Genomic DNA, 24,776 nt, shown 5'->3' with positions numbered 1-24,776 from the left:
AAATTATTTTTCTATATTTAAAAAAAATTTTTTTTCAACGTTTATTTATTTTTGGGACAGAGACAGAGCATGAACGGGGGAGGGGCAGAGAGAGAGGGAGACACAGAATCGGAAACAGGTTCCAGGCTCTGAGCCATCAGCCCAGAGCCCGACGCGGGGCTCGAACTCACAGACCGCGAGATCGTGACCTGGCTGATGTCGGACGCTTAACCGACTGCGCCACCCAGGCGCCCCTATTTTTCTATATTTAAAAGAAAGCACTGGCCTGTCTTCCAGTAAAAACTTTATTCATGTAACCAAAATAATGGAAATCCAAATTATCTTAAGTGTACTAAAAAGAATATTTACTATATATACCTAAAAACAATGCTAATAACGTAGCACAGATGATAATAATTAAGATATTTTGAAACATCACAGGATCAAATGTTAAAAATCAAGGCTTCCTAAGGATACTCACATTTAATAACACCCCAATGGGATGTCTTCCACATATAGTATTATGGTATTTCTTCAAGTAATTGCTAAAAGATACGGGGTCTAATTGTTCTATAATACTCATACCCTAAAAAAGGAAGAGAAAAAGAAGATGAAAGACAAAGAAAAAGGTACATAATTTATTATTTTCTCATGACATTTTAAAACTGTTACTTAGAGCTAAAAACCATAATTTTTTAGTTAAAGAGAAGTAAAGAAAATACATTAAGTAATCCTTGTGAAATATCCAACTCATTCATCAAAGGTAATCTCATTATAGTCAACTCTAAACAATATGTATACTTTAGTAACAGAACACTTCCAATCCTCAGTTTCAGTTTTTTCTGACCTCCTGGTGTGTTTCTACAGCACCATCACCAGTTACCACTTGGGTCACAATCCTCAAACATTTCATTCACAATTTTACATTTTTCTTATATAAATATATTTACGAAAGTAAATCTGCTGTGAAAATGTTCATATAAAATCTAAAATTAAATTTGACATATGGCTGGTTTTTCCCCATAACCACCATATTTCTCCTGCCACTGGCATAAATAATTAAAATTTTATTATAATTTAGCTAATTCCATAACATACACTTAAACATAACATGCAAGGCATTCTGAATTATCAGTATGTGATAAAAAGATAGCACAAACTAAGAAAAAGCTACCATATTTTAATTAATTTAAAGCTCATAAAAGATAAATGCTTAAGCAAAATAGTCCTTCTTTGAATAGTTTTTAAAAATCTTTTTCTCTCTTGATACTTTCAACTATAATGCATTATTTTTAAGATTTTAATTCAGAATCAAAAATATTATTAATATTATTAAAACAACCACTATGACTTGGACACTTATTCACACTAAATTCCATACTCTGCAAATGCATTTAAATAATGTGTTCATAGTACAATAATAGAGAGCACCTTTAATAAAGCAAATAAATCACTGATTCTCATTCATTCACCAATTACCTTACCTTGTTTTCTAATTCAGGTAAAATATTTTACATTTGTGTCCAACAGACTGGACTAACATACTCTGAGAGGAATGTAAATTGTGGTTTAACCAAGGAATCAACTGCTATATTTTGTGTGGTTTTTAAATCATATTTCAACAAGTTTTAAAACAACAGCAGTGGAAAAGCACCTAGAGTAATCAGATGAACACTCATCTGAAAAATGACAGTAATCAGTAGATTAGTAGCTTGCATACAAGTACTGCAGTGGCAGCATGAAAATTTAATTTTATAAAGAACCTGTTTTCAGAGTATTCAAGTCATTCATAAACATCATCACACTTTCTTGCAAATACATCTGAAAGATAGTTGTGTGTATGTAATCAACTTTCAATTGATTGCACATCAATTAGCCCCTCTCAGATCTGTCCACAACCAGTGTTTAATGTGCTAAGTTGTTTTCCCTTACAGACCAGGAGGCTTCCAGGTCAACAGTCTCCAGTGACATATGGTGCAAGTTCAGAGAAATATGAACAAAAATGTAAACCTAAGATAAACAATTAGTATCATGATTCCGGTACAAAGAAAATGACACAATATATTTCCAAACCAAGTAGTAATGCAGAGATGGAGTTACAAATCTCTTCCATACATATGGATAATCAAGATATAACTTCCTACAAGATGAAGAAATTGAGGCATTAAAAAAAAAAACAGTTAAAAGCTTGCCTCTAAATTTCTAATCTGAGGCTCTTTCTCACTGACTTACTCTGCTTCATATAGTATAAGAGACATACAAACAATTCTTTAAATACTCTCACATAGTTGTAACTGGTACACACATTTTGAGAGAACTTTTATTATTTCTGGATGAAGTTGGGACAGCTTACCTTAAATAGAATTCTAGTCATTAGCAAATTAGGCAACACTGAGGTTCTGTTATATGTTTTAATATTAAAATCTTAATGTACATTTTGAACAAACTTATCACATTTATATATTGACATGAAGAATTCAAAGAGAAGAAAACTTAATGCTCAAATTTGTTAAAGACAAAGAATTCAAAATGGCTGGCCAAGAAGCTTCACAGAGAAAGATATAAAGTTATACATGTAGAGAAGACACTACTAAATAACGTGTTCAAAATTAAGATATAATAGTTAAATTACAGAAGGGAAAAGAAAAAATTGAGATGATGAAAACTAAGGGATTAAAATTAAATTTTTAATTCCCTAAAGTGTGTTATATACCTACTAGGACAAGAATCAATTCCATTACAATCAATTCTCTGACAAATAAAGACAGTGAAAGGGTATGCACTTTTATAAAGGGATACAGAGAAAAAATAAGGCTTTTCTCATGAGTGAAAGTCTCCAATTGGAAAATTCATAAAGTATTGCAAACAACAGCAATAATGATAATGAGAAAGAGGATATCCATTAAGTAATACAGAACATTGGCATATATTCTTTTGTATATATTTATATTTTGATGCTAACAATTTTTAAATTACTGTTACCAAAATTCCAAGGAGATGAAAATGCTAATTTAACACTACTGCCAAAATTCGCAGAAGATGAAGAAACTAAGTGCTTCTCAAATATGCTTAATCTTCTATTCCCTAAAATACTAGAAGATATGATCAAAGAATCTGAAGTCCAGGTGATGAAAATCTTGCCTAGGGCCTAGCACATTGAGAATCTGTTGGCATGAATTTAAATCTAATATGAAGCAGTGAGGATCTAAGATACAAAACAAACATCATGAACTCCAAAAGCCTATATCCATCACGATGTGGGTTTCTGAGAAATTTAGCAGCTTCAGCAAGAAATCCTCAGACTGAAAGCTAACTCTCTACCTTGAGGGGGGACAAGGGCAGAGGGAATCTATCATTATGCTGACTCTCCAAGTAATGAGTAAAAAAGCCTGTAATGTCAAATCCCAAGTGGCAATCCTAAACTGAATACACAGTTTTAACTGACAAAGCTGAAAATTCAGGACTCTGATTAAGACAACAAAAATCTTCCCTTTTAAAAAAAGTTTATCTGTATATGATATTTAATTTAAATTAAAATTTTTCAATGTTTATCTTTGAGAGAGGGAGGGGGGAGAGAGAGAGTGGGGGGGGGGGGAGAGAAGGAGCGGGGGGAGGCGCAGAGAGAGAGGGAGACACAGAATCAGAAGCAGGCTCCAGGCTCTGGGCTATCAGCAGAGAACCCCATGCAGGGCTCAAACACATGCACTGGGAGATCATGACCTGAGCTGAAGTCGGATGTGTAACTGACTGAGCCACCCAGGTGTCCCAAATTTAATTTAGTTTTAAATATTATCACCCAGAAGCAATCTCCCTCTAAAGTAACAAGCACAAAAAAGGAGCAAACGTTTTTAGAGGACTTTAAGACATAAGAACTAAAACCATGTCTTTTTATTACTACAAACACATAATTAATCCCATATTATCATTGAGGCCTCATTTTCTAAAGTAAGGATATATATATATTAGAGAGATGAGTGTACATTTAGGGAGGCAAGGTAAGAAAAGGAAATATTCTGCTTTCTGTAAGAGACGACAAGATAAAATCTTAGAGTGAAAGAAGTTTTATGGGGGAAAAAATCACCCTAAAGACAGTAGTGCTAAGAAGCAACATACTAATAAATAGCTCTCTTAAAAGAAGATATTATAAAACCTTGGCCTAAGTTCAAGAAAGAATAGGAGTAGACAAATATGAACAATTTCACTTACAAAAGAATAGGAAGAAAAGTAGCTCAAGTTCAAATTAAATGAAAGGACTACTAATAAATTTGGAAGGAAAATACATTACAAAGATGGCTACAATGACACTTTCAGATCCTCTTTGCCGAATCATAAATAAGCTGGCAATGTCCATAATGACACATTGGTCTACATCAATAGTGGTACAGAAAAAAATTACGTTATGTGACATATATAAGATATGTATGTATGTACTTATGTATCTTTAATGTTTCTAGTAAATAATCTCCAAAGTACACAAAAATCAATGTCTTAAAGTATGTTCTGCTTTGGTCACTACGATTACTAAAATTGCAAAGTACTAATTACCAAAAACATAATCAGGAGCCAATACTATTGTAACACTTCCAGAATCTATATCTCCTGTAACTAGTTACTCTTTTTTTTCCCCAATTACAACATCTGGAAGATCCAGTTTATTTTCCTATATATTTTTCTTTACATATCTTTTTCACATAATTCAATTCCAAGATATTCAAATTTTAGAGATATAATTATTTTGCAATAAGAGGAAAAGCTGTTTTTCTTCTGCTTTTAGAACCTAGAAACCCTTTTACTTACTTTAGTAACTATATGTAATAAGATTTTCCTGATAACAAAAAAAGAGCCAAAACTTTATTACACACTAATTTTGAACAGATTGTACCTAAAATTTTATAAATAGTTTTTCATTTTATCAAACTTCAAAAGGCATAATAATTACAATTCAGAATTGCTAACATTGCTAATGTATTGCTAATACATCTAGAGAACCATCCAATTATATTTGCTCTCAAAAGATTGCACACATAAACTAAAATATGGTTCTCGAATGAAATAATTTATAACATAAAATGGCACTTTGGAAAAGGAATATACAGAGGGATATTCGCCATTTGGTTATATCAATCAGTTAAAAATCAGGTTATATAAGAGTCTAACAGTGAGTGTACATATATACATATATGCATAAAGACATACATACGTGATTATATGTATGGAACTAGCCATTCTGATTATTTCAACCCATTTACTCCAATCCCCCAGAATTGACTTATAACTTGAATTTAGAGCACGCTAATAAAGGAACGGAACACTTATGAGCCATTTAAAAATTCTATAAATAGAAAGGGACCACAAAAATCAGACTCCAAGTCAACTATCAAATCAAATATCAAATTCAAACATATTAATAAGAAGCAAATACTCAATATTCAGTAATTGTATCCCAGTCTATTTAAATAAAAATTTAAAAATTATGCCCTGGTGATTTTGGACATCTAAAGTGTGGTAAATCGGATGCAGACTTAGAAGCCAATCTTAAGCTTACTGGTTCTACATACACTTTTGAACAAAAGTTCTAATTTCAAAGACTTAGAAGCTACCAGAAAAGGCAACAATTTCAGGAGAATTATGAGAATGATGCCAACGGATAAATGTTACTCTTTTTGCTCTGCCTCAAAGTAAGAAACCAAGGTCTATCTGCCTAACTGATAATATACATCAAGAAAGATAAACAGGGGCGCCTGGGTGGCGCAGTCGGTTAAGCGTCCGACTTCAGCTCACGTCACGATCTTGCGGTCCGTGAGTTCGAGCCCCGCGTCTGGCTCTGGGCTGATGGCTCGGAGCCTGGAGCCTGCTTCCGATTCTGTGTCTCCTTCTCTCTCTCTGCCCCTCCCCCCTCCATGCTCTGTCTCTCTCTGTCTCAAAAATAAATAAACGTTAAAAAAAAAAAAAAGATAAACAAAGCTACTTCTCTTAATAATAGCTAACAATCAATATAGAATTAAAAGACTAAAAGAATTGGGGCGCCTGGGTGGTTCCGCCAGTTAAGCGTCCGACTTCAGCTCAGGTCACAATCTCACAGTCCTTGAGTTCAAGCCCCACATCAGGCTCTGTGCCGACAGCTCAGAGCCTGGAGCCTGCTTCAGATTCTGTGTCTCCCTCTCTCTCTGACCCTCCCTCATTCATGTTCTGTCTCTCTCTGTCTCAAAAAATAAAATTAAAACATTTTAAAAAAATTTAAAAAAAAAGACTGAAAGAATTAAGTACGGATATTTATATATAAATATATATACATATATATATATATATACACACACATAGAATAATAAATAATATTAAAGTTTTTAAATGTGACCACAGTTCTAGAGAGTTCCAAAGAATGGCACTATGTTTGGTGACTTCAGAGCACCGGGTAAACTAATATTTTGGGGAGAACATCTCTCTGTGCTAAAAGCATCAATTCATGGATTCACAAATTCTTACCTGTGCAAAATTAAATGTTGCTTAATTAAAGTTGACTAATGATTTAAAGAGCTGAATAGAAAACAAGGGAAGACAGATAAATAGGAAATTTTGTTCTACTTAAACAGATTAGGGGCTATAGTAAGACAGTTTAAATTCACCTAACAAAGCAAATTTAGGAGTAAAAAGATGTTAGGACTCTTTCCATACTACCAAAAGGCGATCTCCTGGGGCAGGTACGGGCAAGTCTATTTTGAAAAAGTTCCATGGATGATTTAGGTTATAAAGACAAGGTTAAGGATTACTATAGTAGACAATCTTACCTCTGGTCTGGCTCTGATTACCATCTACCTGTTAGAACTCTCAAACTTACTCCAGGCCTGTTCTCTGGGCTTCAAGCCAATATAGTTAATTCCTTAGCAAAGCTCTGTTTAATACTTCTGAAAGAGATCTCAAATCTACCAACTTCTTTCCATATCCACTTATACCACCCTAGTCCAAGTTACTATCATCTCTCCCCTCAACTACTGCCCACGTCCATCATTACTACTCTTGAACCTTATGTAGAATCCATCCTCTACACAACCACCAGAATAACCTTTAAAAGAATGTGATTACATCATTTTCACTTCCCCTTGTACTTACATACATTTCTTACCCTAGAATATAAAGTCCTCCATTATCTGCTCTCTCTCTGTCCCTCCTGCCACAGCTTGTACCATTCTTAGCCTTACCTACTGCACTCCTGCAACACTGTCCTTTTTTTCCTTTTCTTCACACACCAGCCTCTTTCCCATATTTGCACGGGCAGGTCCCTCTGTCAAGAATGCTCACTCCTCAGATCTGAATTTGGCTTGCTCCTTCTTACCATCACTATCTCAGCTTAATGTCTCTCCTCAGGGAAGTATTTCTACAATCACTCAGTCACCAATCACTCAAATCATTTACCATTTCAAAACCCTTTCTATATTTTTCTGTATAGCATATATCACTATTGGAAACTAACTTATACATACCCTTACCTTTATTATATATATATATATATATATATATATATGTATATATATATATATATACATACACACATACATATATATATGTGTGTGTGTGTGTGTGTATATATATATATGTATATATATATATATATATATATATATATATATATATATCCTCCTGTTAGAAAAAAGTTCTGTGAGAGCAAGTGTGTTTACTGCCATATCTCCAACAGTGCCTAGGACTGTAAGTGCACTCAAAAATAACTAGCAAAATGAAAATCCAAATGCCTACCTGACTGACATGTCCACTTGGACATCTTAAAGGCAACAGCAAATATAACACATCCTTAATGGGATTTATGATTTCCCTACTTCCTAAAACATCAGTCCTATCTTCTTGTGCTTTAAGCCTAAGTGAATAGTACCAACACCCAACCAGCAGCATAAGTCAGAAATTTAGAAGCCATCCTTGATACTTCCTTCCTCAGCAAGTTCAAGCAATCTCCAAGTCCTATCATCAATCTATCTCTTAAATACGCTGAATATATCCACTCTGTCCCTCTCTTCCACCATCACCACCCTATCCACTGTCTAAATTACCATCTGTCACCTGGATTACCAAATTGGTCTACTGATTTCTCTTCTGACCTCCCACCAGCCTACTTGCTACACAGCAGCTATGTGATCTTTTCAAATACAATCTGATTTTATCACTTTCCTATATAATACCCCTTAAACAGCCTGCTCCAGATTCTCTAGCTTCATTTCTCACCACTACCCTGTCCATTCTTCCATTGATTCACTCAATAACTATATATATTTAGTACCCAGTGAAAGGCCGAAAATAAAAAATGGACAAAGATCCTGATCTCATAAAGCTTATAACCTAATAGGGAAGGGTATCACCAAACAAATCAACAAATAACAAGTCACACAGTAATTACTATTGAGAAGAAAACTTAAGTAGGGTAGGGTCATAGAAGGACGGTTTACCATAGGGGCGTAATGGAAAGTTGTGGGCATATTTTTGCGAAGTCCCAATAATTAGAAGACGCTACTGGGGAATTTAGTGAGTGGGGTCCAAGGATGCTGAATGTCCTCTAACACAGGACTGTCCTCCACACAAATAACTGTTCTCATCCCAAAGCACTCTGACATGTCCACATAGATGAAACAATCATGTATAATTCTTTATGCCCTTAACCCTATTTTATATATAAATACTAAGAAGTTTTGCCTGGTTTTAATATACAGTAGATTCGCCAGAAATTTCCATATCACGTAAACTGAGGGAAGGCTATATTTTGTTTAGGTTACAACTTTTCTAAGAATTATTCTCCATTTTGGGAAATCGAGTCACCCTGCAACACAGCTTAGTAATGTGAGTCACAAATATAAAATAACTGTTTAGGTCTGGATTGGTGGCTCTTATATTAATGATACAATGTGGAAGCATTTAACTACTTCATAATGTCTCCTAATATAGTTGGCATCTGGGTGCTTACACTATTAAAAAATATACTAGTTTATCATAAATTACTTTCCCTTTATTTCTTTTTCATATTACAGTTAGGGTATTTGCTTAATTTAATTATGTACGGAGGAAGATTATATTCACTAATTCATTCACTTGAAAAATATTTATTGAGCACCTACTAATGTTCTACTCACAACTCTAAGCACTTTGGATATGTCAGAGAACAAAATAAATTTCCTAACAAAACTGTGATAAGTACAATATTTAGTTTGTTGAAAGAAAAACTGCAGCAGGGTTAAGTGGATTGGGAATGCTAAATGGGTATGATGCAAAATTAAACAGGGCAGACAGTACCATTGGGAAGGTGAAGCAGAGCAAAGCCACAGAGTAAGTGAGACAGTCGAGTGTAGAAAGGGCAAAAGTCCTAAGCTAGGCACACGTATGTCATTTTCATGGAACAATAAGGAGAGTGTGTGTCCTAAATATCTCTTACATCTCTACACCATAATAGCTTCTAAGTCTGTTCAATGACTACACTGTAAGTTCCATGAAGTGGGAGACAATGTTTTCTCTTCTTAACATCTGCAATACTTCACACAATACCAGACACGCATTAGACACCCATTAACCACTTGCTACATGAAAAAAATAAATGACAACAGAACCAGAAAAGTTTTCTGAGGCAAGTGAGCACTAAGCCTCAGAAGAATAAGATCAGAAGAAGCCAGAAAAGAATTAAAGACTGAAACGACAACATCATAAAGGCAAAAAAAAAAGTCAGTAGATTAAAATCCAAACAAAATTCCAAAGCAAAAGTGTTCAGACATAATTGGATCTAAGTAACAAGATAAACTTAAATATGATAAAATCTCCTAAGTAACTAAATTTGCATTCATTCCATTTTGCCTTTAATAAAATATACAAGATAATAGCCCAGCTATAGTTTTAGATCCAGATTCTTTACTAAAATGTTTTATCTACTTTAGACTAAATATTCTTGTACTAAAACATATGCATAAGGCTTTTCAAACAGGGGTAAAGTTGATTTTAACAGATCACAGGCTTAAAGTCTGATGGAGTTTAAAGACAATTTAGAGACCACCTACTCCAAGTCTCTTATCTTAGAGATGACAAATTGAGGACTAGGGAACTAAAATGATGTCAAAAGTCAGAGCAAATTAGTGATTTATCTGCTATATTTAATATTCTGTTCAAATTAGAGATTCATCTATATTTAGTATTCTGTTCAAATTAATGATGTATCTGCTATATTTAATATTCTGTTCCAATCAGTGAGATATCTGCTATATTTAATATTCTATTTTAGGTAAAAAAAAAAAAATTATTTGTATGACTTTTTAAATATGAAAACAAGTACTATGACTACTGTACTACTTCAAGGAAAATGACAGCAAGATCAATGTCTACTGTAGTCCTGGGCCATGTAAGAATACAATCATATTTTTAAATTCTATATATAAAACAACAAAATGAAACACCATTTCAGAAAATCCAAATGGCCAAAAGATACAATTAAATAATAAAATAAACTAAGAATTTGCTGTGGTTGTTTCTGCTTAAAAATAAGTAATGGCATTAGTATCCTGTCTTCCCTAAACCTGAGACACTCCCCCAAATAGCATCTAAAATCCAAATCTAATTATTCTTAGTCTCATTAATCAAAAAAAGATAAAGGAAATTTCAACTAATAGAAAAGGGATTATTTTTATAATCAATATTCATATGATGATAAACTATATTTTGCACATTTAGTTAGGTAGGTAGGGAAAGAATTATTAGTCCACTGTATAATTCAACATATTAAGTCTTGAATCACTAAACTGAAATGAAAGAAAACACCTTAGAGCATTAAAACCCACACCTGAAAGACTTACCATTTTATCTAGATGTTCAATGGATCTATAAATCTCCCCCTGGGATTCATCATAGTAACTGTAACGGAACCTTTGACCTTGAAACAAATATCATGTACAAAATAAAATAGGGAAAAATTAGAAGCTAAAAAGAAAGCAAGCGCTTACCAAATAATTTCAGTTCTCATGGAGGGCAAAGCACAGCTTAAGCCTCTGAGAGAATCATTCCCAAGAGCCCTTGTACATAAAAATAAAAGGCATATTTGGGAAGGTGATAAAGAAATGATATATCAACAGTGTTTTATGATGTTAAAAACTATTTCAAACTGTAGAACCTTAAAGTGACGAGCAATACAAAAGACTAAGGAAACAAAACAGCTTAAAAGTTAGAAGCAATGTTAAACATATTGTATCAGTCTGTAACGGAAGGTAAACCCAAAGAATACGATTCAAGGAAATTTGGTTTAAGAAAACTATCTCAATGTAACAAATCAATGGAAGCTTAGCTTTTGCTGGATAAGTACAAAGATTTGATCTCTATTACAGAAAAAAAAAAAAATTGCAGGTCAGAGAAACACATGGCTTATGTGATTTTTATGACCTCAATAAAAAAATTTATCTCATTTTTGCAAAACTCTCTACTTGAAAAAGCAATACAGGTGCCTTAAAATAGGAGGCACAAAAGAATAAATATAATAAATAGTCCTACTCTGACAAAAATCTCAGTAAGAGTACAAGCACAGAACATTCAACGTTTAGCTCTTCTCCAAGAAAGAGAGGGTAAAATGGAAGAAGCTTGAAAAGAAGACAGAAAACAAAAGGCTCAGGTAATACATTTTGCTTCCTACTATAGTTACATAAAAACCAAAAGTTAAATATAGTCATAACTAATTGTGGTTATCTTATTCCACTGATTATGTTGTATTTCAGATACATCTACACTTGTATTTATTTCTGTGATGCCTATGTAGGAACTCATTACTTTTGTATTTAGTCATTTTTAAAGATCCATCAATGCACTTAAAAAGTATTATAGAGTATACCAGTCATGTATGCACACACTATGTGTCTTGTAGCTTCATTTTTACAGCAAAGTTCCCATATACAATTATTATCTTCACACCCGAGAAGATGGGTTTCTCCAGCTGGATAATTATGATTTCTAAGTTTTCTGTTTAATCTTACTATAAATGACGAGCAACGGAAAATAAAAAAAACTTCTTTGATGCTCTTTTTTAGAAAAAAAAAACCACACATCATAGTTCTCAACACTTCCTTTACATGTTGATGTTGGTCATATTTGATGGTCATCTTTCTATAATATACTGTATTTCCTTAAATTTTACATTTTAGCTTTTCACATACATTACTATGTACAATTACTCAATGTAGCAGTTCTTACTTTCCCTCAAGAGCTTCTATTAAATCAGTATCGCATCTTATAATTCATGATATCCTAGAATCAGCAATAGGATTCTAAGACGATTATCTGCTTTCTGGATACAACAACTTTTTTTGTAAACACTGAAGATTACTAAATGTTGCCATAACTATGAGATCCATTACAGTCCTTGCACTGAAAAAATTCTTACATAGTGACAATTCATCACTCAATGCCCCTATGTTAAATAACTCATCACACATTTCTTTCAAAATTTAGAGTTAGGCTTAGTTTTGTTTTTCTTTACAGAATGTACATACTTACTCCTACCTAATAATGAGAACTCTATAACCCTATTTTTCCTATTTTCCAGGTGGCTATTGGAAGGCTCAAAGACATATCTAAAGCCTGTCCCAATAACTCATTGATTCAATTCATTAGTACAAAATTTCTACTTCTATTTCAAAGTTTTTTTGATAGAGTTATGCCAAATCATTTGTGAAATGAATGAACAATTAAATGAATAATCTTAGACAAGAAAATTCTGACTCATTGTCAACTATAGTAAGAGTAATATCCTTGGAAGCAATCACAGTGAATATTCTTTGAACTTGAACTGCTTCAGGTTTATACTAATGTATTCTTTTTCTTGCTTCAGGAAATAGCTATTAGTTTTAGCTGTCAATAAACCCTGTGACTGGGACACAATTATCTAATCTGAAAACTGCTACTCTTCAGGTGCAGAGTAAAATGCATGGACTTTGTGATAACCATTTGCTACTGAAAAGTCTTTTCTGCGTATTTCCAAGTTCGGAGCTGCCATTTTCAAATGAATGAAGTTGGTCAAACCTGCCTTAATCATAAGTGAAAAGGGTAACTACTTGAAAATGCTGCCTTGTTCGTATGGACAGTTTTCAATGTAACATTCACTTAAAAGCTACTTCTGAAGAGAAAAATACAGAAAATGTTTCAAATGTTTTAAAATATTAAATCAGCATGTGATTTAAAAAGGACAAAATACACAGAAGATTGATGAGCAAATGTTTCTAACATTTTGCTATCTACCTCTTGCTACTCTTTAGGTAGCTACCTTGCATTTTGTAGCTGAAGAATTGAGTAGAAATACTTATGAGCTCTAAATAATATATTGACTAAGTAGCTAAATCCACACTACATATAGCTACTACACTGAAAAAATACCTTACTTAAACAGCTCAAACTGTCTTCACAATAATTTTTAAAAATTGTACAAGCATTTAAAAATTACTTGAGTAATTCATTCTGGTCACAATTACTTGAGTAATTCATTCTGGTCACTACACACACAGAAAACATCTAATCTGAAGTAGTTTACATCATCCTAGCCTACATGTGTATATAGGTGTGGGTTGGTGTGCACGCGCTCATGCATGCACACACTTTAGCTACACACCTCTTGGAATTTGAATGCAAAAAAAAAAAAAAAACACTTTTGTATTTAATTATTAAAAAGAAGTTTATCCAGATTTTATTTAGTGAGAAATAAGAGACATGACAACACTAGCACAATACACTGTTTATCAAATGCACCTTTAATCAAATATTTATTGATTTAAAATATATTATGATTTCATATAACTCATGATCAGACATTTGTTTTATAATACTTCTAACATTCAGTAAAGCTTATGCATCTAAACTGAGTAAATACAGTTGCCTATGTACCTGGAGAACTGGACTTGCATATTTTTATAAGTATGAATAAAGCATATCACATAGTAAGAGAAAATTACTTACCTGAAACTTATCCTTTCAGAAGGTACACTGGGAAAATGGATTCTTTGAGCCCCTGTTTCAAATCCAAGTATGAGCTTTCTAGCTTTAAGAGCCATTGACACTGCCCCTAGGGGCAGCACAAGCTTTGGAACTCCCCTAGTGAGTATGTCAGTAGTTTCTTCAGGTGCCTTCCCTCAGTTCTTTTCAAATTCAAAAGATGAGAGGAAAAATAACCCAAGAAAAAAAATCCTGTAAAGCAGAAACCTTACTCTTTGAGGGAAGGAGGGTAGCTCATTTGTGAATCCATTCCAGAGCACGCTTTCTGAGAAAAAGAAATACAGGTAAGTAATTTTCCCATCTCCAAAGGTGACTGGTGATTAATGAGTGGATTCACAGAGTGTGGAGAGTAAGCTCCAGGGATGTCTGTTTAACACACAACAATCAACTAATGAGGACAAACATAACAATGAATGGTACAAGAACCAACACTACTTTTTAAGTACCTCAAAACAAAAAGTAAAAAAATATCAAATACCTCAACATTAAGCTATACACTGGATTGTAGAAATAAACAATGAGCTTGGAAAGTTGATCAATAAACCTCCCAAAAGATTAGTCAACAAGACAGACTTTCAGACATATGTCCAGTAAAAACTGTACTATTATACATTCACTTAGTCACTTTATGTTTATATATTAAAATATTTTCAATTATTTGAGTTAACCTCACAACAACTTGTGAGATAGACTATGAGGCCATTCATTCTATACTAAGGGCCTAAACTGGGGACATTCATAATTGAAATCATAAAAAACTATAGTCCTTACATTCTGAAGTCTTAGTTATAATGTAAAAATAAAGTCTTCTCTCATACTTGCAAAAAATCAAAAACTTAAATATGTCAAATTAGTATGTATGAAATTTGAGAAGACGAATATGAAAGCTTCGATAAGATGTATTTCAGAAATTAGCTAACTTATACTCAAACCAATTTCAATATTTAGAAAATAGTAATACCCTAGTATACTCCTAAGAGACTGACAACAGAAAGGAAAAAGAGCATGCATGAATAATCACTCGTTAATATATATTAAAGTAGAAATCTGAACTAAGATATAAAATCATAAATATTTAAGGGAATGCCACTTTTAATACATGACACATACTTATAAAAGAGAAATTATGTAAACTTAGACAAATAAAAGTTTATATGTAAAAATCCAAAATTGCTGAAGTGACTGTAGCAAACTTTATTCATATTTTAATAATTTATCATTAACATTTACCAAGTAAATTTACTGAAGTTGATTTGTACTTAAAACCACCATAAAAGAAAAATTACATAGAAGAATGAATCAACTTTAAAAATTTCAATTTCTGTTAGATCCAGTTTCATTTAGAAACATCTTACAAGTTAAAAATGTTAATGAAAGCTATCAATAATCTAAATTTGAAAATATGAATTTCAGAGCGATCAGAAAAGTTCAAACATTGTGTGTGTGTGTGTGTGTGTGTGTGTGTGTGTGTGTGTGTGGAGAGAGGGAGAGAGAGAGAGAGAACAGAAGAGCAAAACTGAAAGTTAGGAAAACAGAATGAAAATTCTACCAATTAGAAAAACTAAAATAGGGCCAGTCAAAATTCTCTTATATGGAGCCATCTTATAGGACAAGAAACTTGATCAGAAAAAGTATAGGGTTTACATTACCTAACCAGAGTAAAAATCAATTACTAGCAGCAAATGTCCTTCACTTATGCCACAATCCCTGGTAGCAGCAAGAAGGGTGAAATGAGGTAGGATTATGAAAAGAGTTACTAGGAAACATCACTCTATTGGGCTGACTAATGAATTTCCATGTGGATTAGATTTACGATAAAATAAAAGGCGAGAATTGAAATGCTGAGGGTTTGCGGGGGGGGGGGGGGGGGGGGGGGCGGAGGCAGGGTGCGGATTCAAATGAAGGGACAGAAAGAAGGGGCATAATGTAATCCAGGTTCCCACTCTCCCTTAGTTTTTCCCACCCAAAAAAAAAAACTTGAGAATATTTTAGTCTTTCTGCTTTTTCTCTCTCTAAAGCCATTTTCAAGTCCACATAAAATTTAAATGGGATCTGAGAGATGGAACATCTTTAAAACAAGGTACAATTGAAAAAAAAAAAGTCATTCTTGTAATGGACACTGGCTAACAAATAAAATCAACCAGGCAAAACCCTGCCAATTACATACAGGTTTCCCACTGTCTCTGTCACCAAATTCCCTGCTTTGTTTTTAACAGAAGCTGGACATAATATAAACAATGACTAGAAATGAAATTTGTTGTCTCTGCCAGGACTCTAATCCACTATTCAACAAAAACAAAATTCCACTGTATATATCTGAGTAATTTGTCAACTGTACCATAATCAATTTTGTTTCAAAAATCAGCTATTTAGAAATATACAGTGTGTTGACAGCTTAAGTCAATGATGCTTTGAAAATCTCTGAGTATTTGAGGAAGTGAATCCTTCCTATGAAATGACTTACAGTTCAGTGTTACCATTAATATGATATAGTAAAAGCAATCTATATAGTATCTTCACAAAAAAAGAAAAAAAGACAGAAGAAGAAACCATTAAGAAATATCTTCACAAGAAAAAGCTAGTTTTTTGAAGTGGGAGTATAGCATCCATTAATATAGAAAAGATGACCAACGCCACCAGAGCATGAATTTGAGAAACATGAAAATTTCTGAGACATTTTAACCCATAACTAGACCATGATTCATATTACTTCAATTAGGCACATAAAATAGAAAATAAATCTTACTTTATAAAAATGACAGTTACTATTAGAATTATAGAGGGAAACACCAATTTTGAAATAGTATCCATGCAATACCTTCCACTTATCACCAGACCTTCATCAACTTTCCCAATAAGAATTAGTACAGTGCTTTTTTCATAAGTACAAAGTAAGCACTTAATGGGTATTATTAGTGATAGTCATACTAAAAAAACAAACACTTGGAAAAGTTCTATTACTTAACCACCAAATGTAGATATAAATATGTTTTAGTTTCTGGATAATTCTCATAACATCTACCAATCTTTGGAAACTTGGGGTTCTTTTTTGTAATTATCACCAGGAAATCTTATCTTATAATTTAAATACCAAAATTTTCTAGAACACAGATCAAATGGCCTAAATAATTTTCTAAAAACCTAGGTAGGGTATAAAACAAAATTCATCTCTCTCTCTCTCAATATCGTACTTAAATATAGTAGTGAACTAGGGCTTGTTTGCTTTAGAATTCATTATTGAGGTGAAAAGGATGATTTTACAGAGAAGAGCACTATTATAGCATTATACTGATTTCTGTGTGGATGTATGCTGTGAGTGCACGTGGTACCAACCTAGAGGGAGAACTTCAATTCTGAAGAACAGTATCAGGGGAACTAACTACTTAAATCTTAAAAGTAAAGTGATTCATAGAGGTCTTAAAAGTGAAGAGGGACGGGTCACATGCTTTAAGAATTTTTAATTTCTGGGGCACCTGGGTGGCTCAGTAGGTTAAGCGTCCGACTTCAGTTCAGGTCATGATCTCACAGTTCATGGGTTCGAGCCCCACATCAGGTTCTGTGCTGACAGCTCAGAGCCTGGAGCCTGCTTTGGAGTCTGTGACTCTCTCTGTCTCTCTCTCTCTCTCTGCCCCTTCCCTCCTCAAGCTCTGTCTCTCAAAATATAAATAATAAAAAAAAATTTTTTAAGAATTTTTAATTTCTAAAACATATGGACATGCTTTACTACCAATGTAAATTCAGAATACTAAGAAAAAGAGCCCTTTTTTCCAATAATGATATACCTTAGTTTTTAAGATCAACTATGACTAAACTTCAGAATTTCTAAGAAAAGAACTCTTTTTAAGCAAATACCTAGCCCTCAGATCTAAGTAATATACTTGTAATCCATAAAAAAAAACTTCTGCCAAAGGTAGCAAACTAGCCAATAGAACTGATTACTAAACACCTCTGAGAACCTCTTAGGGAGTTTGGCAAGGTAGTACAGCTACCTGCATACCTTAAACCTGGGCTTCACCACCTCAGCTCTACTGACATTTTGGGCAGGATAATTCTTTGATGTGGAAGGCTGTCCTGTGTACTGTAGGATGTTTATGAAGCAGCTTCTCTGGACTCTACTCAGCAGATGCCTAAAGCATCCCCGCTTCCCACCTCCACCCCATTGTGATGACCAAAAATGTCTCCAGACATTTCCAAATGCCCCCTCAGAGGACAATCAGCCCCAGACGAGAAATCAGTGACTTAAACCCCAATACTTATCTATACCATTAGGGAGGATGGTTCTCTTAAAATGAAATCTCAAAACCACTCACAGAGCAAGGTAAGAGAAAATATCAGCCTAACCAGGCCAGATAAATATTGTCAGCTCTAGGAATCAATGCTTAAGACATATAAAAGCCAGGTCTCCCTGTATCTCATTGAGGATGTTTTTCTGGCCATTCTAGTACTATATCTTAAAATTTATAGTCTTGTGCCTTCTGTTTTCTCTATAATCAAAGAAATAACTGAAGGATGAATAGATATTGGCATTCTTAAGCCAATGAGAGATGTCCTAAAAGGAACAGGATTCAGAAATAATTCAGCACAGCAATGGATAAAGGAGAGCAAATTGTATCCAAAGAAATCAAAAATCAAAATTTACTAAAAGAAGCATCCACAAATGTCTCACTTTCTTTATGATCTATTCACTGTTAAGTTTCCTTACTCTTTTTATTCACAATAACAAAAATCACTTCAGAATCCTTATCCTTATAAACCATTACCAATGAAGACCACAGTGCTAATAGCCAACCTGTTACAATCTTTGTAGGGTAGCTCTAAGCTAATAGCAGAAATTAAGCACCAAAAGAAAAATAGAAAGAAAAAATACACTAATTACAAAAAAAGAAATGTGGTAAAGGACTGGCATAGCACAAAGCGCTCTCCTACCTTCTAAAGAAGAACATTTGTTTTATCTACCAAAAAACTAACTTCAGAGAATCTACCACACAACTCTACCTGGAAATAGGGTTAAAAGATCTTTACTCCCACTATCGTAAGTAGCTAAGCAAGGATGCCCTCACAGTGTGAATCCAATTATACCAGTCGCCTTTGGAAATGTATCCATGACCCACTATCATAATCTGATCCTTTTTAAATGACCAAAAGACTTTTTTATTCACTTTGAAGTATTGTGGCTAAAAGTAAAACTCTCCAAGGAAAGTGATAAGGAACAGAAAATCAGAGCTTACAGTGAAAAGATACCATTAAGCACAAGTATATAATATCTACCATGATATGTTAACATCTAGAACTTACCCCAATGGCAGAAATCAGAAGAAACCACAAAGAGATTACTAGGATCCGCTAGATATTTACTGAAGAGTTTTCCGAATTCCTGTTCTTTTGACTCACTCAGAGCTCCAACCAGTACAGGAATAATGGTAAACTCATCCTTATGGCTTAAAGAAAACAGAAGAAGAAAAAAAAAAAAGTCATTTAAGAAGTATAAGAATAAAAATAGTTTTCCAGTGTGTTGGCACTAAAAGTGGAACATTATTAATTGTGGTAAGGATAATATACATATTATTGAATTTTTTAATCTGCAAATAAAATGTTTAAAGAAGACCATTTAAAAATGAGAGGGGCGCCTGGGTGGCGCAGTCGGTTAAGCGTCCAACTTCAGCCAGGTCACGATCTCGCGGTCCGTGAGTTCGAGCCCCGCGTCAGGCTCTGGGCTGATGGCTCAGAGCCTGGAGCCTGTTTCCGATTCTGTGTCTCCCTCTCTCTCTGCCCCTCCCCCGTTCATGCTCTGTCTCTCTCTGTCCCAAAAATAAATAAACGTTGAAACAAAAAAAAAAAAAATTTAAAAAATAAAAAAATAAAAAAAAAATAAAAAATAAAAATGAGAGACACAATACTAAAAATATCTATTTAAATTACAGAAATATACAATACTCTTTAGGTAAACAAAGCTATTTTACTACTAGGTATAATAATATCCTCAAAAATAAAAATAAGCCCATCAGACCATCACCAAGTCAAGTCTTTTCAACTACCAAGCAAAGCTACAATCATCTGCCCAATCCTTCCGCAATTTTAAAAGAGCATTAAACTCTTCCTCAATATTTTAATCCTATCCTGTTACAAATACCACGACTTCTGGCACTTCTATGACCTTGCCAAGTGAGACCTAAAGAACTTAACCCTTGGCTCCCATAAGATACACCAACTGCACCTTATACCTATACTAACTAATAAACAGATACAGGACAGTCTGACGATACAACTCAAAATTCACTGGTCTCTAGGGTGGACACAGAATTCAAGGAAGTAGATATTAATTTCTAGCAGCAAGAAAAAGACACCACAACCACCCACAATGTTTATGACATATCCACAAGTCCCTTTTTCACTCCACAGATTGACAGATTTATGGAAAAGGAACAGAGCAGATTAATAAAGAATAACTATGATGGGCTATAGAAACAGACGTTTACCCCAAACCTTTTAAAATTTTCATTGTTGTGAAATTTTACTTACATATATTCAATATTATTTATATTCTAAATGATCCCAGATTGGAATTTTAGAAGCGTGAATCATGTTTGTCTGACTTGTTCTGAACAGGACTTTAAAAAAAAAAAAAAATCACCATTATAATAAAGGCTTTTTAATATGATAATCTGACACTTAACTGATGTAGGACAAACAATTCATAAAAGGGTTTTTAAAAATACGAAATTTTAGTTTATTCCCAAAATAAGTGTTAGCCCAGCTTCATAAAGCTAAATTCAGGGCACCCAAGCACCTCCCCCATAAAGGCCCCCTTACCCTTGTCAATTGCGAAATAAACAGATCATACAGATCTCCAGTCCCTCTGCAATGCAGGGGCTTCTTGGGCAGAATCTGCATCTATGGAGTAAGAAAAAAAGAGGAAGCTGGCAGAGGAAGCTGCCATGGAATATCTCTTTCTCTGATTCTTTCACCAGTTTGCTTTACAACTCCAGGAAGGAATAGGGGCTCTTCAGTAAGCTAAGAGTGATTATCATTTGAAAGAAAAGAATTTGAGCTCTAGTAAAAATTCAAGAAGACTGTTATGAATTGTTCTAACTTCAAGTACTACCTACATAAATTAAAAAAAAACTAAGATCATCAAAGAGTGTAAGTAATTATGACATGGTAGGGATGCAGTTATATAAGAGTATTAAAAAACAAGAAGTCAGAAGAAATAGGTTCAAGTACCATCTCCATCATATAATTAAAGTTGAGAGGGTGGATAAATCACTAACCTAAAAACGTATTTTACCTTATCTGTCAAATGATCATAATTACAATATCTATTTTCTGAAACTATTATGAAGTGAGCAACACTATAGGAAAAGTAGTTTATCAACAGTAGTTGGCTCACTCTGAAGAAATAATACATGTCTACTATTCCATACAGCCACCAAACCATTCAATTAACCTCGGTCTCATCTTGCAAGGTGATACGAAGGTAAAAGGCTCAAACTACTCAGAAATCTAAGCTTTGAATCAAGATCCATCTATCTACTTCTTCGTCATTTCTCTTTTAAAAAAGTACTTGTTCTATCTTCTCACAAAGCATGAATTAGAAAAATGAGTATTTGGCTTTGAAATATAATATTCCTAGGCTCTAGAATACAAGTTGTCAAGTTGGTTTTTCCCAGTGAAGGAGTACAAAATCTTGCCCTCAGAAAACAATGATAAAACTGTCAAAAATAACCATTTTGTGGCTCTAGAAATTCAACAAGGCAAAAAACACAACGAGAAGAGTTTATCAGCGTAAAATAAGTGAACATCTTGGGAAGAACAGTGGAAGTCTGGCATCTTACCAGGAGCTGCCTCCATCCCCCTGCCCCAATCCACCAACATGGCAGAGGCTGCCTATGAAAATCAGCAGCTTCACTGCTAAAGGGGGCTCACTTTGACTTGGAGTACAGAGCAGAATACTCACACCCAGCAGGAAACAGAAAAGCCCACAGCTCTTGTAGCCTGAGGTTATGGAACCACTTGAGGCAACCCACAAACCTAGAAATTTAACATGGAGACTCTGGAAAGGAGAGAGCCACGCAGGGACCAGATAAATTCATTTATTCTGAGGAAAGGATTGATGCCCTCCACAAAACCCCATGTGATTAGAAGCCAGCAAGCACAAATGTACAGGGGAGACCCCTAAGGTCCCTAGCTCCCCCCAGAATGCCAGCTAATTAGGAGGTTAAGAACATATCCAAGGCAAATTAGAGACCTGAGAAAAACCAACATCTCCCACATCCTAGGCTGCCTGGAAATCTGCATGTATACACAGGGAGACCAGAGAAGACCCAATAGAAAGTAAAGGAGGCAAGCTAGAAAATGGCCCAAATTTTGAACATACTCCCCAAAATATACACAATCCGCCAGCAGAGGACAAAAGCCTTACTGGCTCAAGGTGTTCAATTACAACTTCCAACCAAACATTTACTAAGCACTAAGCAATGCAGACACAGAGATGAACTCTAGAAAGCCAAAGTTCATAAGAATTTTTAAAAAGTTGAGGAGATAAATCTGTAGCCACACATTTTGGGAGAGAGAAATTCTGTAGATAAAGCCAATCAAGTTACTTAAACAAACAAACAAACAAACAAATGAAAAGTGAATGAATGAATGAATGAATGAATGAAACTACCACCACTACTACCACCTGCAGAAAATTTTAATAAAACCAGAATCAAGGGGTGACTGGGTGGCTCAGTCAGTTAAGCGTCCAATTTCAGCTCAGGTCATGATCTCACAGTTCATGAGTTAGAGCCCTACGTTGGGCTCTGTGATGAAAGCTCAGAACCTGGAGCCTGCTTCTGATTCTGTGTCTCCCTCTCTCTGCCCTTTCCCTGCTCGTGCTCACTCTCGTTATCTCTCTCAAACATAAATAAACATTAAAAAAATTAAATTAAAACTGGAATCAAGTTGCTATAAGATAAAAAGTCCAGTTGTAAGAAAAAATTATGAGCCACAGAAACAGGACAATGTGACACATTATCAGGGGGGAAAAAAAGTAACCAATAGATAGAAGCTGTACCCACGTGAGACCAGATTTAGCAAAGACTTCAAAACAATTCCTATAAATATGTTCAAAACATCAAGGAAACCATGCTTTAAAAAGTTAAAATATGGCAATGACTAAATAATTAATGAATATCAACAAAGAAATGCAAGCTATTTAAGAGAATTAAATAGAGGGGAGCCTGAGTGGCTCAGTCAGTTAAGTGTCCGACTTCAGCTCCAGTCATGATCGTGGTTCATGGGTTCAAGCCCTACGTTGGGCTCTGTGCTGACAGCTTGGAGCCTGCTTCCGACTTTATGTCTCCCTCTCTCTCTCTCTGCCCCTCCCCTACTTATGCGCTCTCTCACACGCGCGCTCTCTCCTCTCTCTCTCTCTCAAGAATAAACATTAAAGGGGCGCCTGGGTGGCACAGTCGGTTAAGCGTCCGACTTCAGCCAGGTCACGATCTCGCGGTCCGGGAGTTCGAGCCCCACGTCAGGCTCTGGGCTGATGGCTTGGAGCCTGGAGCCAGTTTCCGATTCTGTGTCTCCCTCTCTCTCTGCCCCTCCCCCGTTCATGCTCTGTCTCTCTCTGTCCCAAAAATAAATAAACGTTGAAAAAAAAAAATTTAAAAAAAAAAAAAAAGAATAAACATTAAAAAGGAGGGGGGGGGCACCTGGGTGGCTCAGTAGGTTAAGCAGTTAAGCATCCAACTTCGGCTCAGGTCATGATCTCCTGGTTTGTGGGTTCAAGCCCCACATCTGGCTTTGTGCTGACAGCTCAGAGCCCAGAGCCTGCTTTAGATTCTGTGTCTCTCTCTTTCTCTCTCTCCCTGCCCCTCCCCTGCTCGTGCTCTGTCTCTCTCACTCTCTTAAAAATAAACATTAAAAATTTTTAAATAAAAAATAAAAGAATCAGGGGCGCCTGGGTGGCGCAGTCGGTTAAGCGTCCGACTTCAGCCAGGTCACGATCTCACGGTCCGTGAGTTCGAGCCCCGCGTCGGGCTCTGGGCTGATGGCTCAGAGCCTGGAGCCTGTTTCCGATTCTGTGTCTCCCTCTCTCTCTGCCCCTCCCCCGTTCATGCTCTGTCTCTCTCTGTCCCAAAAATAAATAAAAAACGTTGAAAAAAAAATTAAAAAAAAAAATAAATAAAAAAAATAAAAGAATCAAATGGAAATTTTAGAGTTGAAAAGTACAACAAATGAAATTAAAATTTACTAGACGGTCTGAAAAGCAGATTCAATATTACATAAAAAATCAGTGAAATTAAAGATAAAACAAATAATTGAACCTGTAGAGAAAAAAAAAAGATTGAAGGGAAATGACCAGAGCATTGGAGACTTGTAGACAACATCAAACACACTAGATGCATACAATGAGAGTCCCAAAAAAGGTACAGTAAAAGACTTAAAAGAAATAATGGCTGAAAACTTTCCAAATTTCATGAAAAACATTGATCAACAGTTCCAAGAGACTCAACAACTCAAAATATGATAAGCACAAAGAGATCCCCATCTAGATACACTGTAATGAAACTGACCAAAGACAAGGAGAAAATCTTAAAAGCAGCAAACGGAAAATGACTCATTACTTAACAGAATAGTGTTTTCAACAAACAGTACTGGAACCACTGCATATCCATATGAAAAAAAAGTGAACTTAGACCTTTACCTCATACTATATACAAAAATTAACTCAAACTGGGTAATAAACATAACTATTAAGAGCTAAACTAAGAAAACTTCTGGAACAGGGGTCAGCAACAATCTTTTCAAAG

The 24,776-nt window shown here is 34.7% G+C and overlaps 1 protein-coding gene across 2 annotated transcripts in view; it reads right to left on the bottom strand.

Moving 5' to 3' along the window:
• The window catches only part of MEMO1 (mediator of cell motility 1), a 136,891-nt gene that overhangs the window by 12,777 nt on the left and 99,338 nt on the right, over positions 1–24,776 (bottom strand). Inside the window, exons 7-9 of one of the 2 annotated variants that reach the window (XM_047851478.1) lie at positions 19,276–19,418; positions 10,809–10,885; positions 461–565 (exon numbers count right to left, since the gene is read on the bottom strand). In XM_047851478.1, the coding sequence (XP_047707434.1) occupies positions 461–565; positions 10,809–10,885; positions 19,276–19,418 (325 nt within the window). The remainder of the gene's footprint in view (positions 1–460; positions 566–10,808; positions 10,886–19,275; positions 19,419–24,776) is intronic. The other variant, XM_047851477.1, reaches the window with a different exon arrangement.

This window comes from Prionailurus viverrinus, chromosome A3 (genome assembly GCF_022837055.1).
Source record: "Prionailurus viverrinus isolate Anna chromosome A3, UM_Priviv_1.0, whole genome shotgun sequence".
Classification (NCBI taxonomy): Eukaryota; Metazoa; Chordata; class Mammalia; order Carnivora; family Felidae; genus Prionailurus; species Prionailurus viverrinus.
Note: the sequence above shows the minus strand (reverse complement) of the source record. Positions and strands in the feature narration are given on the sequence as shown.